This window comes from Anarrhichthys ocellatus, unplaced genomic scaffold (genome assembly GCF_004355925.1).
Source record: "Anarrhichthys ocellatus isolate YVR2014 unplaced genomic scaffold, GSC_Weel_1.0 scaffold30, whole genome shotgun sequence".
Taxonomy (NCBI): Eukaryota; Metazoa; Chordata; class Actinopteri; order Perciformes; family Anarhichadidae; genus Anarrhichthys; species Anarrhichthys ocellatus.
Window position 1 is genome coordinate 223,849 of NW_022280060.1, and position 17,467 is coordinate 241,315.

At 42.1% G+C, this 17,467-nt stretch overlaps 1 protein-coding gene across 3 annotated transcripts in view; it reads right to left on the reverse strand.

Annotated features, from left to right (window-relative positions):
* Positions 1-17,467, reverse strand: part of negr1 (neuronal growth regulator 1) — a 126,647-nt gene that overhangs the window by 81,911 nt on the left and 27,269 nt on the right. For all 3 annotated transcript variants that reach the window (XM_031864007.1, XM_031864008.1, XM_031864009.1), the window contains exon 2: positions 7,775-8,013. In XM_031864007.1, the coding sequence (XP_031719867.1) occupies positions 7,775-8,013 (239 nt within the window). The remainder of the gene's footprint in view (positions 1-7,774; positions 8,014-17,467) is intronic.

The following is a 17,467-nucleotide window of genomic DNA, read 5'->3' on the forward strand; positions in this document are numbered from 1 at the left end:
ACTCTAGGAGACATATTACACTGTACATGTAAATCTTTTGTGAGAGGGGATTAACGAGAGGGGGATTAAGCCCAAAACTCTCTGAGTGAACTACAATAACCACTTCACATACATGTTGAGGAATAGAGTCTGCACACCTGTCGGTGAATCCTCATCCCTGAAGTGGCGACTCATTTAGAAGATTGACTTCCTGAGTTGTGCATTTTTTTTTTACAACACTTATAGGCTATTATAGTAAATTGCAAGTCTAATAGCAAGCATCCAATTCCATCTTTGGGTGAGTCACAAAGACTATTGACAAAATGTCCCGCTGCATTTCAATGAAATATAGAGGACTTATGTAACACTACACTGTTTAAGCTACTCGACGTCAAGTTTAAATGGGAAATTGTTTAACCAATATGTTCACGCAGTGCAATCTATTTTTAATTGAATAAAGAGAAAGGTAGAGCTGGGTTGCAATTATGCTTAAACTTTATATTATTGATATAGCGAATACTCCGGAGGAAACAGTAAATTGAGGGAGGAATGCCACTGAGAAGGTGTTAAATCTCCGGGTTAATTCCTGTGTCACAGCGCAGTTGACAGCACTGTATTTTCGGACTGAGGTCATGAGAACATTTTATCTCTTTTAATGAGAGTGACATCGCATATTTAGATTAAACTGAGATTTCCTGGGCCTTATTATGCCGCACTCTGTAATTACACTCTATCTCTGCGCTGACATCAAAGAGAGGAGCGACGACCCTCCGTTTCACTTCTCTTCCCACACTCACTCACTCCATGGGCGTGGGCGCCGACTTTTCACTGTGGATCCGCTCTGATCCATATTAACGTCCAAAACATTTTCATCACATACGGGATTATGTCTCGCTTTTTTTTTGTTGTTGAAAATGTTAACTCTCTGAAGAGCTCCATCACACGGCCGCATCGATAAAAGTCTTACATAAAACCTTAAACAGATATGCTGCTGTTAGTTTGGTAGTGTGTTGCATGCTGCTAACATGCACTTTGTATAAATAATACACTGATCCACACTACAATATGTCAGCAAGATTTCTCTGAGTGAATTTTTAAACTCAGCATTCTGGCCCAGTTTTCAGCAGAACCACATTACCAGTGCCCGTGTAAGCAGTCACTGCTGAAGGGAAGTATGCCTCTCTCCCCCCTCTTCCTCACTGTGACAAGATATTCTTAGATGAGAGGTGCTGTGCATATTTAATACATTATCACATCTACAATCTTAATTAACAGAGAGGGAGGAAAAAGCATGGCCGCTGAGGAGGAGGAGGGTACAGTCACGTGATGTGTAGGAGATGATACCGATCTCTCTTCCCTCTGTATCCTACATCAGATAATGCTCCGGACGATAGACTGTAAATAGGTCAGTGTGTGTGCATGGTGGTGATGAAGATGTGCAGATGAAGATCAGGGGTGCAGTAGAGCAGTAAAACAAGAGGAAGAGAGCGGGGCTGATGTGGACCAGGAGTCTGTAATGGTCCCAGTTCATATCGGGTTGTCTGTGATGTCACTGATATGGCAGCTTTACTCAGTAATCAGTGCACGGCCACAAGGCAGAACCCACTTAGCTTAATCTTGTTAAGTCAAGTATTCAAAGGAAGGGTTTAACTGCTCGGCAGTTACCTGTGCCAAATGTACCTGGTGGGAAACATGGACCCTCTTAGTAATTCAGCAGACCCCGATGGCCCTGATGATTATTGCTTATGGATGAGATTACCCGAGAGACCCATTTAGGCACTGGTAGATCTCAAGCTGTGCCGCGTGATAAACATTTTTACGCCCCAAATTATTCTACAGTTTTGCAATATGTATGTATTATTGGAATATGAGTTGTACTTATCTTTGCATATGTACAAACCTAAGATATGTACAAACCTAAGAACATTTCAATTCCCTTAGGTTTTTTTGGATCTGCTGGTGTATCATAGTGACTCTCACTTAATGGATTACATTTTTTCCACCACCAGTATATAACGCTTTGGATTTATTCCATGAAAAAAGAAAAAGATATAGTGTGTTTTGAATGCCACAATTTTCTCACTTCTCTTGGGCGCCGTTTGCAATGAAGCTTGTTGAAGTGACACAAGGTCTCTGAGGGGGATAAATGTCACGCGGAGATTAAATGATCCTGAGACATGAGTGTGCAGGCACAGTCATATCTATTCATGTGTTGGGAAGTTGTGACGATAACGAGAAATTCCTGCTGCTGTAAAACTGCTGTAATGCTCAGGTAAAGAGAAACCCCCCCATGGGACGCGATTAGAAAGAAATATGTGTTGTTCCAGTGGCAAAACCAATGGCTATCTCCCATTGTCATTAATAGTTCATTTTTGCTGATACAGTGAGGACAAAACAAAGGGAAACAAATGCACGGACAGTGACTTAAACTTAGCTTAGCACGAGTACTTTTTAGTAGTTTTAGAACTTTCAATGGGTTCCCGAACCACTAAGTCATCCCTGGTTTAGGGAATTATGAAGCAATGTGCTCATTATATTTACATCTTCATCATCAGTTAAATAAATTGTTGCATTAAATATATGCATTGGCAGAACTTAGATGAAATGACCGAACACAGAAAAAGACCACCCAGCACTGCTGACATAGATGCACATTTCAGCATAACTGCTCGGAGGATGAGCTGGTCAAGGGCCCTATCATGCACCGGAAATGGATGTATATGTATGGAAATATTGCATATTTCTATACATATACATACAAACACAGTAATCCCTTCTTGCTCCCATTTCCTGTGTTGCTCCTCATGGTGCACTGCCTAGCGAAGCAAAAGTGCCAAAAAATCCAATGCCATGAAATCCTTTTTTACTTCAACTGTAACATTCGTGTTACAGCATTAATAAACGTTGTATGCTCGGACTGAAAAGCCCAGATTAAAGTGTGCAGCTTTTTTTCTTCCCTTCCCTTTCAGCAGATGAAAGAACAGCATGCTCCCAGAAGCCTCTGCAACATGACAGGGCTGCTTCCCTGCTACATCTCTCATCTGTAAAGAAATCCCTCTGTTCTCCATGAGTGGGCTTAAGCATGTGTACACAAGTACCGCACAATGACAGGTAATGATTCACAGCACACAGGGCAACATAAACAAAAGTACAATATGGTTTTGACGTTACGAAGGTGCCATTACAGCACAGATGTGTGGCTCCCGCACAGGAATAAAGAAACGAGACCAGCTGACAATATAATGAACCAAATGTTTAACTACCTTGAGAACCCTATCAGAGACGTGACCGCAGGCATTCATCAGCTGGAGTGAGTCATCTGTATTTCGACATACTTCCTGCCTGCGGCTCACACTCTGATTCACAGGTCTGTCTCAATGGCTGGCAACCCATTTGCCTGATGATTCCACAGTAGAGTCAGATAAAACAACCATAACACCATCAACAAGAAAAGCAACAAAGCACATCAAACTATGTTCAACTTTGTTTTCATACTGTTACATTCCCCAATTATCATCTCAGTGACTGCTTCTATTTTTATTGTTGTCACTTTGTGATATTTTTGCACAATTATTATTCTGGCTTCGAGGCTTGGTTTCATATGTTATGATGAAGCTATAAGTATGCTGCTGGTCAGGTGTTACAAAACACAGTGTTATTTCTAAGCTGTATTTAACCACATAAAGCTTGTTTCTGCGTGTCACATTTGTGAACCGTAGTGCAACAATTGGTATTTGTAGGTGCAACCGTTGCCAGATTTCAGCCACTAGGTCACATCCATCAGGAATTCTGGGCATGGCAAACTGTATTATAAAGCTGACAGCGGGCACATTAGCTTCGGTTTGATTGTGGCCATATGGCCAGTGGTGAGGAGCTGCCATGACCCGAAACACCCCCTGGTAAGATTCCCATTACAGAATGTACTTCAGAAAGGGAACATCTACAAAAACATGATGGTCCTGTAGTGACCATTACTGCCTGCCAAGCAGCTGACTGCAGTTTATCACACATATATTGAGAGGCGCGGTGCACCCCTAAAATGGCGCTGAAGCAGAAGTAAAGGGACATTATCTCTGCTAACTGTCAGCGTGAATGTCATTAATTGTATACTCAGCCTATCACCAGTCCACTCACTCGCAGGACTGTACATTAGGAAAGAGGTCCACTGTTTGAAAACAGATGGACAATGAGGCAATTAGGACAGCTGGAGCACAGTACAGGAATCAAGCAAGTTGACATGGATGGGGCATCGTACAGCCAATTATGTTGACAAATCTATCCTAGCACAGTGATGCTGATGGGGTTTCAATGTAGAGAGTCCCCGGGGACCCAAAGGTGGCCATTTAACTGCCCCCCCCCCCAATAAAAATGTGTTTTTTGACAAATTGGAACGTAAAACTCGTGTTTGATCTTATGTGCAGGGTTCAATGCTTGCACACAGGGGCAAGTAAACTCTGTGTTTGGGCAGGTGGAATGCTTCATGCTGTTGGTGATATTCTGTAAATACATGCAATGAATGATTTCCTGATAATGCTTAATTGTGAACAACAAAGTTGTGTTGAAATCGTCAGAGAGAGCTAGTGAACTGTTGTCTGTTAGCAGCCGGTAGGCAGCACAGTCGTGCTTGGTTTAATAACGTAACTAAAAGCTAGCGTTAACAGGGATTGCATCGAGTAAAAGGAGTATTTGGCAAAGGCACATTATAACGTTATCATGTGTTCAAATGTAATCTTTTGAAATAAAAATGTTGGCGACAGTTGAATAAATAAGTTTGAAAGACATGTTTTCACAGACAAATGTAATGTATAATAGAGAGTGAATTGTGACCTGTTTAACTTCCCAATGCTCTAAGCAGCTTATTGTACATCTTTTAAAGTAGTAATGCTCAGCCGCTGTAGAAAGGTACCGGAGTTGGTGATTGTTGGAACAGTGGAAAGACTAACTGAAGACTTTTGTTTTGTTCCTGTAGAGTTTGAATGTAAAATGACTGTTTCTGTCAATGGAGTCCTTAAAGTGGCATATTCATTGTATTTTCAAGATGTAGTAAAATGTCCTCCGAAAGTCTGGTGATAAGATATAAAAGACTCAAATATGTTGCAGCGAGGGCATTCAAAGACTGACTATGACCACAGCTCTAGTTAGTGCAAATAAAAAAATAAAACAGCCAGGTCACGAGCGAGCTTTGATACTCACAGCAGGCATTCTAAGGTGTGAGAATACGTAATACATAGTACGTTGTTGGTGTAGGAGTAGTGCCATGTGTGCATGGTAACATAATCAGATTAATACGATTTGTTTTATTTTGTAGGAAATGTCAATATTAACCCTCTTTCATCACAGTACAGTCATGTCATTTAGTTTACAACATGTTTAAGTGTGCGGTTACTCTTTAAATGTACAACGCACGCACACACACACACACACACACACACACACACACACACACTTTTGGGATGCAGCACCTCTGATTATCAAGGAGAAAAAAAAGGGTGCAATCCCTGGACGCATCAATAGTGAGTTTACGGCTTCCTTTCAGATTGTAATGCCTCCTGTCATAAGGTTCTAACCATCTTAGCTTCGTGATAAACACCAACATCTGGGGATACACCATTATACGTGTTTCTCTCCTGGTCCCTAAACTAAGGCCATCAGTTGTTGCCAAGTGCTGATATGATACCAGTGCTCCTTCTCCTTGATTTATCTTTGTTAAACGTGATAAAATCTTAAGTTACTTTGTCCATTCACTGTTCCAAATGGCTTCCCCGCAAGAAAAACTAGAGAAAGAAAGCGGTGCTGTGGAAAAGGAAGGGCCGCTTGCTCGAAGGACCTTTGACAAGACATATGGCTTTTGATGGACACGTTAGCGGTTGAAGAGGTTGACCCTGCGACCTCTCAGCTACGGGACAGCCGCTGTAGCTGAAGAGGCCGTGGTGCTCTGACAAGTTGACGTGTGCTGATTTTAGGCACTGAGCTAATGTGCATCTACATCAACAAACACTAAGTGAGGCAGAAAACGTTCAGCGTCTTCGTGAAGGATACTTTCAAATGACAGAGGTTTTAATGCTGTGACCCTCCGATAATGGGACAGGCTTGTTAACCTCACCAGCCTATGTTCCCCGACCAGTTTAATCGACAACCACGTACACAAACACAATGATTTGAACGGTAATTGGGCATGTTCACAAATTAAAACCCACAGCACCACCCAACTCCCACTCAGCACAGTGCAAGGAGTTGGATGTTGGCACATGATAGCCATCAGCATAGAAAACATGGAATAACAAAATGAGCGGAGGGCTCGCTGCTTTCAGGGTCGTTGCTCATGGTGTCCTATTTGTTGGCGTTTTCCGGAAAGCTGTGAACACCTGAGAAGGGAAATGACGATTTGTTTTGACTATTTTCTGCAACCTCGCAGGATGACAGGTTTACCAAAACACAGTTGTTTGTGAATTGATGTGACTTTTCTTTTCGTCTCCCTCATGTTTTTCCACAGAGGGCAGTGCACACAAAGACAAAGCAAACACTTAGAATTATGTTTTGGACCAAACAAAACAAACATGTATAATCACACCCCGTAAAATAATTTTCCTGAGCTCGCTCCATATGTTGTAACTGCAATACCAGCTGGAGAGTAGTTTCCACATATCACACCGCTCACACTTCTCCAAGCAGTTAGTCTGGCCCTTAACTCTTCTATTAATACTGTGCTGGCTGTGTGAAAGTATGCAAATTCAAACCGTATGTTAGAATCCCTAACCGTGGCTTGAACAGAATGAGAATAACTCGGTATGCACTTGTAATACATCTGATCAGGGATACAACAAGGGTGTTAACAGTGGGCAGTGAATGCAGGTCATCACACTATGTTGTGAAATAAATAGGGAAATTTAAAATGGAGCGTAAAAAAGTGTTTTTTATTTGTCTCTTAACAGCTCAAACATGTGCAGAGCCAAGTGGACCATGAGCGCTGTGAACCTTTGCATCAACCTATTAGAGGAATAGAACATGGCACATGGAAGATAGATTTACAGTGAGGCTGCTTTCTCGCTGCTAATCGACGATCGTGTGAGGTATTAGCATACAAACGCAGCCGCCACCCTATTACCCCAACAATTAGGATGCTGTTGTCAATTAGCTCTCTGTGCCCACAACAGCCTTCTTAATGTCCCATAAAAGGCAAAATACACCTATTGACCTTGTTAAACACAGAGATTCACAAGATGAAGCCCAATTTGAGCAGCCTCTCAAGTGCTCAATGAAACTTTTATTATGCTGAAGGCGGAAATTCAAAAGCTGTAACACTAAAGCGATGACACACACGCGGCATATCAATAACTATACCAAATTCTTAAGATTCAGTTACAAAACCCAGGTAAGCCTGATTAAAGCTACACAGTCTGCCTCCAGTCATTTAAACCAACACGCTCCTACTTTGTGTTGCATTGCCCACAGGCACAGAGTGTACCCGGCAACGTCAAGTTTGCCTCCGGAGAACAAAAGTTCTCTGCTGAAAAGATTTTGTTTTATCATTTCATACAAAAATAGCTTGCGCTCTTGTTCTTACTCCAACCATAAGAGAAGGACTGATGGTTGCCAGACACACATGTGGCCATTAGGTACATGGACCCACAAGACCGTGGAAAATTCCGTGGAATAAGGACAGACATCAGAAAAAAAACAATCATTTTTCAAAGTGGTGCACCAGCCCATCAAGTGGAATCCATCAGTAATTATTATGTAATACTAGCACATACAAACAGACAGACAAGGGTCAACACAGACTGCCTATACGCACCTTTTACAATTAGGCTGAGGAGCTTTGGCCTTGGGTTGCGCTCACTCTGAATGGAGCACGTGTACTGGCCGTCGTCCGAAACATCCACTTTCTGTATCTGAAGGCTGTACTCGTGTTTGTCTCCGACGCTGGACACAATGGAGACACGTGGGTCCACGGACCACTTGTCGTTCCCTGCGAATATGATGCTGGAGCGGTTCAGCCAGGCTCCTTTAGAGATCCCATCCAATAGGTAGCACCTAGAGTGACAAGAGACACTTCAGTCAGAGCAGGATAAATACTCGCTGTCAGGCTCTGGAAAAACAACCGAGTAAAGCAGACGTTTTTGAATTTGTCTTGTTTGCTGACTCAATACTCCTCTTCGTCCGTTGGAGATATTGCCGTCGCCTCTCTTGCAATAAGCAGTCTCTCCGTCTCGGGCAGGCAATTATTGCTGTCAGCACAGGATTGTGTGTTTGTAAATGATATCGATTTTTTTTTTTTTAATGCAAGACCAGAGAGCATATGGTTTAAATGAAGTATCAAATTTCAGTTATCGGCACGAATGTGTGATGTGCCAGAAAGTGAGACAGAACCCTCAGCACCTGAGTGTGACTCAACCTGTGACAGCTTGTGAGACTGGATTTGACACGAGACTAAAATAGCCAGAGCCGTGAGTAATAGTCGTGCATGAGGACGGATCTTCTAACTGGGCAAAGACATTTACTGCTACATTCTTTTCATCAAGAAGTCAAAAGGTCTTGTTTCTCAAACATAGATCTATATTGAAGCACTTTATTTAGAGTGCGTCTCCCCACATTAATGGCTTCACAACATTCATATTGAAAAAGTCTTTCGGTTTTCAACATTTAACATAGTTTGTTGCATCCTACCCCGGTGAATACAATGTAAGAAACAACTTAGCTCCACTTCCACTGTGTCATGTCACGGTAATGGGGATGTTGGCCTTTCACAGCTGTGAAGAGATTGGTTCTATAGTTACGTAACTGAGTATGAGCACCTCTAACCTGCGACTTAGAACACATTCAGTCTGTTAAAAGGTATCATGCACTGTGAGTATCATGGCCACTGAGAACTTATAAAGAGAGCATACGTCAGACCAAAGGTGCAAAGAAATTAAATACATTTTTTTTTTTTTTTTTTTTTTACTTCAAAATTACAGCTCATGGCTGTATCTGCACAAAGCCTTTCAATGTGATCATCAATGGAAGGTAACAGCCTTCAGTGGAGCCGCACACAATCAAACATCCCTGGCTCTTAAAAAGGCTGAATTCTCCAATCACACTCTCATTCCTGTGTGACCATTACCGAGCTCAACGCAATTCACTTTTGAAAGCTAATTGCACAGACAAAGTCAGTACATTGTGAGACATGATGAGGCTGGGGGTCACCATAGTCAGAAGGCACTTGTTTTAATGACCATTAATGCTGTTTTGACGTAAGAAAACATATCATATTGTGTGACAAATACTGTGATAATGAGTAGCAGAAGAGGCAATAGAGTTTGTCCCTTTTTTAGCTGTTGTCAACATGCCGTGCAGACTTCCAGCACCGGTAGTAAAGCCACCGAGGAAATCAGTTTGGCACTAACCACAAAGCTCTTTAACCGCTAGGCCAAGAAAATGTCTGACGGGAAAGTGTGTATAGGACAATGGTCTAGTCCAGGCTGGTTTCCCACAGCATGCAAGGCACTGCCATACAGGTATTGTATCAAATAGGTGGCAAACAAATAGAGTATGGAAAGTAATAAAAACAACACAAGAGAGAAGTCTAGGGTCCTGTGGAAATTCCACACCGACCAGTCGGTTAGTTAGCCCATTGACCACCTGAGCCGCGGTGCTCCTGGCCCCGAGGCAGGATTTACTGAAGGAGCCTCAAGGCAAGCTTCACATCGTTACCGGTTGTTTTTTTGTTTTTGACAACAAAAAAGTCAAGCGGAAATTTAGCTCTCATGATTATCGAAACTTGACCTTTGTAAAAATGTAATAAATTGACTTGAATAAAGCTCATTTTAAAAGCCTTCTCTGCCTTTCAGAGAAGCAGCTTCAAAGAGTAGCGAGGCTTGCCACCTTCCTCAGCCAACGCAGGCCTTCAGTGACTCATAATTTAGGACACTTTTGTGGGACCGCTGAGAGTGCCAACTTAAGGCTTGAACATTAACGCGCAATGCACCTCTGCTCAGCCACTGATGTGAACAACTTGTCAACAACTTGCTGTGCTGGGCTTTCATCATTATATCCTTGTATACCAGGGAAGCCATAAAAAAAAGGTTTTCTCCAGTGTGGCTGCTATTGATTTCTCGCTTTTCTCACCCTATAATTGTGCTTTCAGAATCAAATATTCACTCCGTGCAGGCTTGAAAGGTGGCGGTTAAAAAAAAGTTTACTGTTTCAAAAAAGATCAGAGGCTGTGGTCTGCTGTCAGTTGGAGTGTACCTCATTGGTGACAGGTTTCTACAGCTCGTGAACAGCTCGGTCTCACAGCATATATGGTTTCATATACTGCCGACCACAGCTGCTGCTGTTTGTGAAAAAGGAAACTGCAAACCTTTCACAGCCACCTTCCAAAGGATGGATTTGCAATTAACTAAGCTGTCGTGCCAGACGTATGGCGGAAGGACACTTCGCCCGGACAACATTGGACGTTTGACATTTTCCTTCATCTCCATGAATCCATCCTTGATGTTCTTTCCCCTTTTTTTTTGGCAGTTTGCTTATCACTGTGCGTGTCTTTGCGCTCTCCTTCTCGATACTATTATTGTTATCTCACTGTCTTAGTAATCTCACACCAAGGAGTGGTACAGATGCATGTATCTGTATGCCTCCTCACAAAGCTGTGTCAAAATAGGACATTTTTACATTAGCACATTGTCTAAGGTGTTGTTGTTTACTGTGGCCGATTCCTTTCTTGCTGCAATCTTATAGGAACAGGAACTACATTGAAACTCATCACAGGTCTGCCATGAGTTTGACAACCCTGTGTGGAGAATATGGGCTGCAGTTAGTGCAAAGCAGTGATCAACTAGAATTACCACCTTGAGGTTGAATGCCTCAAATCAAGATGTCATCACTTGGTCACAATATGAATCATTGGGTTGTGGCGTTCCGTGAGAAATCACATTCACTAGAATGAGACAGATGTTAGAGATATCACGGTAACATGGTAAAGCCCTCTGAGGAAAATTTGTATTTTGTGATATTAGGCAATACAAATAAATTGAATTGAATGTCAATTGAATTGATATCAGTTCTGCCTGAAATCACCAAACACTGGAGGATCAATACTGGTTTACTTGAGTATGTTCCCTGCAGATTATCACAAAGAAACATTTGTTACCCTTAGAATAAAGCCTCATGCTGCTTGTTTCTACTCGATGGAGAGGTGTGTCATCATCGCCAGGATGATTTAGCCTGGACTGTTTAACTTCTTGTCATATTTACAGATAATTGTAAGCCGGAACAGATCCTGCTCAATGCCAGCGTAAAGCAAGGATTTTAGTCATTACATTCCTTTTGTTCTTTAAGATATTTGAAGCAGTTGGTTCCAGTAGGTTTGTCTTGTTTTTCCAATTTCCATGAGAGGAAAAAAAATATTTAGCATTCCTATTTCCCCCATGGTTTGACACTTTCTGTCCAAATTCATGCTGGGACTATACTATGAAAAACACAAGCGTTACAAACATGCTAATCATGTGCTGAAACCACAGCAAAGTCGTGTCATCAGCTCGGTCTTTCTTCTGCCACATTTCCCTTGTTCATCATCAGCACCACAACACTAACTCCTAAAAGGGGCTTTGCTTTCATCAAGCCCCTTTTCTGTGGGAGCCCACCAGGAAACAGACTTCCCGTGGTTTGTACAAAGCCGAGGTAATTATTCCACAGGCCTCAGAGCATCTACTCTGGAGCAGCTTTGACATCTACAACATGCACTAATTGATACTTTTATTTATCCCTGCCTCTGATGAGTGACTGCGGAGGAACCGGGCTTATTACAAGCTTCTTCTTCTTCTTTTTTATATTTTGGCTCACAAATTACAGTTCAATTCAAACCCCAGTGATTAGGCACAATGTGCAAAGAGGAGAGTGATAAACTGGTGTTTCAGCGCCTCAAATGAATGTAGAATGATGACAAACCATTAATTAGAGGACGGCAGCTGGTAAGAGAAGCAGATTGTTGTCCGTCTAGTCAAACACCGGAGCATCGTTCTGACACTGATTATTATTGGCTTCATAAAAGTGTTTGCTAGATTCCTCTCCTGTAAATATTCTTCCTGGTACTAACTCCCCAGATCTCGTCTTGCAAACATATAGCAAATGTTTCACAGTGTATTAGTTCACATTCAGCACTTTTTGTATCACTTCTGGATGAGTCGCTCTGTGGTCTGAGATGTGTTGTTATGTAACGGTTATATAATAACCACACAGGATGTTTAAACAGCGAGCCAGGCTGCAGCTTTAAAGCTGTACCTATTTTCCCAAATAAATACATTAGTAGAGATTTTTTCTATTTTTCCCTTTCTATTGATGCAAATGTATTTAAACAAAACCTGCAACCACACCCAATTTAGAATGAAGCAGCCATAACTGTTTTTTTAAATAAAGTTATTGTGGTGAAAGTCCAGCTGACGTTGAGCAACATTAGCATCCTGAAAGCCAAAGGGTTTATAGAGCGGTGACACTGAACCAAACCAATGAGGTTGCAGAGCCAAACACCAAAACAACGGGCTGAGAATCTAAAAGGCTCCGTAGAGAGCTGAGGGGAACTGCACCGCAGGTTGATAATAATCTGAGTACGTCACTATAAGTGACCAATTTCACACTACACGGATTCTTAATCTATTATTAATAACATTATTGATCTGTGCAGCTTTAACTGGGCATATCATTGGATCACTTTGAATGAAAAAGCAGATTAAAGCTACATTTAATTTGCATATTAGGCGGACCAAGGGACAATTTCTTCTGCAGTACAAAGTGTCAGCTGACAGACCTTCAGCACATGATGACAGGGCGAGACAGAAAGAAAATAGCGGCTCACAATAAGCTGAAAACATTGCATAATGTGAAGGAAGGAGACAGTTCAGCGTTATTAAGAAGGAAGAGGCGGACAACACGAGGTGGCTTGGCTGATACATTATACGGAGGTAGAATAAATATCCCGCTTCCAATCACAGCTCGTCTGACACAGATGATCACATCTGTGATCGTTCAGAAGAAAGAAACACTCGACACTGAACTCTCTCAAAAACAGCCAGCCCTGTATCATCTCTGTCCTGCGGCATGTTGAATGACACTTAATCACTGAAGTATGAATCAATCCACAGCCCCCCCCCGAGAAGACCACCTGGAATATTTCATTTTCCACTCAGTGTTGAACTGGAGTGCGTCAGACAATGAGTGGTGTGCGGTATCATTGTATTGTAGTGGAACATCTGCTTTAAAGAACAATGCTTTTTTGTGTTTCTGTTAATAGCGGCACCCACTTCACTGGCTTGAATGAAACGAGGGTATTGAAGAGTATAATGAGGAGGCTGTGATACCGCCATTAAGATGTAAAAGGAAAAGCGGCTGTTCCCCTCCATTTTAGCAGCTTCACACATAAAGAGAGAGGTGCTGTAATGACTGTAGCTGCACTGTGAGCTCGACAACCTTTACGACGACTCAGTGCCCTCGACACAGCTCGACCGTCCAACCAATCCTCAAATGAGGAAATGCATTTCACACTGACTGGCTGCACGATGAAGCACAAGTGAAAGGTGGCAAGGTGTGATCGGAGTGTGAAAAGTCTTGTCAGAGTGGTTATTTTTTTTTAGATTGCTTCATTAGTTACATTAAAGAAGTCATGTGTGAAAAGGTAATATGTAGGGCTGCATCTAACTCATCTGTCATTATGAATCAATCTTCCAATTACTTTCTTGATACGTACATGTGTTTGTCATTAGCCAATCCCAATTTCACAAAGCCCGAGCTGACGTATTCTATTCTCGTGTCATGAATCTTACGAGATCTGTTGTCCACAGTTTGCTTTATAGTGTATGAAAAGCGTCTCCGTCAGTTCATTAAATCCCTGGAGCCATCTGAAGGCAGCAGAACAGATATGTTGATGAGCCTCTGATTTGACAAAGGCCACCCCAGAGCTCAGTGCCACTACTACGCACGATGTCAACAACACAGACAGCAACCTGATTGCCAAGAGTAGCCGGTTCCTCGTGTATTGAGTTACTGTGATCATGCGTCCCGGAGAGATGTGACAGATTGAATTATATTCACCATCACCGAGCTTTTTTTGCATTTTGCGCTACTCTACGTACTTGAACCAAACTAGCAGGTGCGCTTGGAAACGCCTTCACAGTCCGTGCACTCCAAGACCTACAACTTTGCTTCTGGCAACTTTCTTCTTAATTGTGAGGATTTGCTGTTTTTGTTTGTCTACCAGGATTGTCCATTATTCCTAATTCAATTCATTTTTTTGGGGGGGTAGCGGTGGTGCTCCCTTTTCCCTCAAGCATAGGTGCAGGTTTGGGTTTTGTTACTGGAGGTTGGGTATTTTAGAGATGTGGTGTTGAGGGAATGAGGGAGAATGAGGACACACTGTAGTGCTGTGCAACCAAGGTACAGAGCACCAGGCTCTTAATCCCTAAAATAATCCTGTCGACTGTGGCCAGAGGGACACATTTGAAGCCTTCCAGCTATAATCCACACAGATCCAATGCTGAAACCAACACCTAACATCACAGACACAGAGAACAGTATGAAAACTGTCTCGACGCTGATGGAAACTCCCAAATCTCACCTCAAGTGTGGAGACTCAGAAGTCGATCTATTCTGAATGTTTTCTTTTTCATTTCAGTAACAGTTTTGTCTGAAATGACACTGAGATGGAGCCTTTGACTGAGGGAGCAGACCCCTGACTGCATCCAAAGCCCCCACGTTGTTACCACAGCAGTTATTACAACAACCTCGGTACAGCATCACCGTGTCCCCTCCAGCTTTGGGTCCCCTCAAGGTCCAGCTGTCCTTCTCACTGCCAGTGCATCCAAAAGCAGAGACCCACGCTTGAATGGCTTTGGTTGAATGGTTTTGTCTTGTTTCGCATGCGTGCCTTTTCCCCTTGCTTCCTCCTCCTCTCATATATTTCAAATGTGAGCATAAGTCAACACCAGTCTTTCGAATTCATGTTCATAAAATCGGTCAAAGCTCTACATGAGCAATCTCTGGATTCATTCACAGTATTGATTCTTTTTTTTTTTCTTTTTCCTTCAAGAATTGATATGAACTGAATCATTTCAGCTCGCAGAGAATGAAAATGAATGGGGCTCACAAATTAGGGGTTGAATAAAGAGTTGAGTGCTGGAATTCTGAGAGGATGAACAGTAGCCTTTGTTGAGGCATAATTGGTGAGGCATTTTTCCACCCCAGACAATCCCCCCTTATAAATATGTGAATGAGCTCTGTGTTGTGCACTCACATCAAAACCGAGTCCACTGCACACCCGGATACTGCTAAATGTCACGTTCACAATCCAGCTAGACAGCACAGCTCACAATTAAGCAGCCAACGGCACCATTACCTGTTAAATTAGGATAACTATTAGGATCACTACACACAGTGTACTCCGGCACCTTTGCTTGAACAGCGTACATTTTTCTTATCTTCAGCCATCTTAAAAAGGATCCAAACAAAGCACTGGTAAACACCTCCTGAACAGATTAACTGGGAAACAATTGTCACTTGAACTTCCTGTAGCAATGACGCACAGTGACAAACACTTAGGAGATGAATGAGTCTGTATTCCTTTTATGAAGCTGAAAGATGCTGCAGGCTTAAAACACATTTTAAATCCCTGCAGTTACTTTAGTTGGCTCCGGGCATCCTGCGGTGGAACAGTTGCATTTCTTGAATAACACAATCCACTTTATTGTTGCAAGCTCTTCTCATTTCAGAAATGCACTTAGAAAATGTTTTAGATGTAATCTGGCCCTCGTTTGTCTCTGCTCCAGAGTGAGAGTGAGCTCAGTGATCCACTATGCACTCAATGTCTGATAGTGGAGTAAAGGACTGAAGTTATTCTGTGATCTGGACAGATCAAACTGTTGTTTTCACAGCAATACAGTATAAAATAGATATTACAGGAATGTTTGACCATTTTAACTTCCTAACACTAGCTCTTATAATACATAACTAATACCAAGTTGTTGTTTTATCAATGAAAGTATACTATTATATTTCCTAATTATTTGATTCCTGTGTTTTTTGCAAATAACTTCTACATATAACAATAACAATGTAAAAGTATAACATTTGGAATTTTGATCGTTAACGCCCACTTCGGGGCCGTTGAAATACATTTTGAATTTTGAATAAAATGAATCTGGATCCTTGTATACCAGCTGCTTTATTAATAAAACAACAAAAAACGATCTGTATCGGCCGTTATGGCTCATTGACAATCGGTATCAGTGTCAAAAAAAACCTGATTGGGGCATCTCTAAAAATTATATTTGCCGCCTTTTTTTCTTTTGATCTGATCCATAACTCAAAACCGTGATACGATCGTGGACCGTGAGTTTTTTCCGATCTGTTGCACCCCTAATGTCCGAGTAGAGAGCATTAATGGCCATTCACCGTGTCTTCTCAGATCATCCTTCTTTTCAATAATAATATTTCACTCCATCATTTTCTGAGGCTAACACTACGTTGAAGTGTTAACCGAGATCCGTTATTAGAAATAGAGTATGGCCTTTACACCTGCGATTAACAGGACGTTAACCTTCACTTGTAACACAGCCTTGGGACTCCTGGTGGAGAGCTCTGTGGTTGGGTATTGCCGGCATGCATCACTAATATGGAAGAGAGGACTATAGAAGCCCACAGCTTTGTCCCTTATGGTGTTTGTCGAGTGACTGTAATTACTGGATGCAGAGACCACCGACAATGCATCTACCAAATCAAATTAACTTGTCCTTCATAACTGAGGGTTTGACACGCCACACTGCCACCTCCCTGCGGTTCCAACTTGAAGAGAGACTGACAATTTAGCAAATCATTTTAGGAAAGTTATAAAACTCGTCTCACGAAGAGGCACAATTGGGTCATCCTTGAAACTAAAAAAAACAGTGCGAGGCATACACCGCCGCACGTTTTTGCCATTTCTTATTAATGCACCAATTGTGAGCCTGTGATGACCGACTGGCATTTGACATTCCCCATGAATACATGTCTGTCTAATTCCTCCCTTATGGAAAGAAGAAGGGGGGGGGGGGGGATTATAGGCAATAACTGGGAAGGAGAGGAGAATATGAATATGGCATGTAACCGCATTTCTGCTGTGTATTAAAGACCCAGAGATCAAACTGAGGCAAGCCGTGGGTGGTTGACAAACCCCAGACAAGAACACACAGAGTTTGTAGTGCTATATTATTGCCTGGGAGCCAGAAAACGTTCTCTCCTCCATGTCTGGGCCCAAATATCAAAGGACTCCACCAATTATTTTCTTTATTAATCAATCCGTTGATTATTTTCTCGATAAACCAATTCATTCTGAGATGGCATCTAGGTCGTCTAGATAGCGTCACAGTGTGGACAGAAGGAGAGAAAGCACAAGGCAAGAGATGCCGACACCAAGTATGGTAAGAAACTACAACATAACAGTAGCACGTCAATCAGATGTGAGAGTGAAAGTCAGATTGTAAAG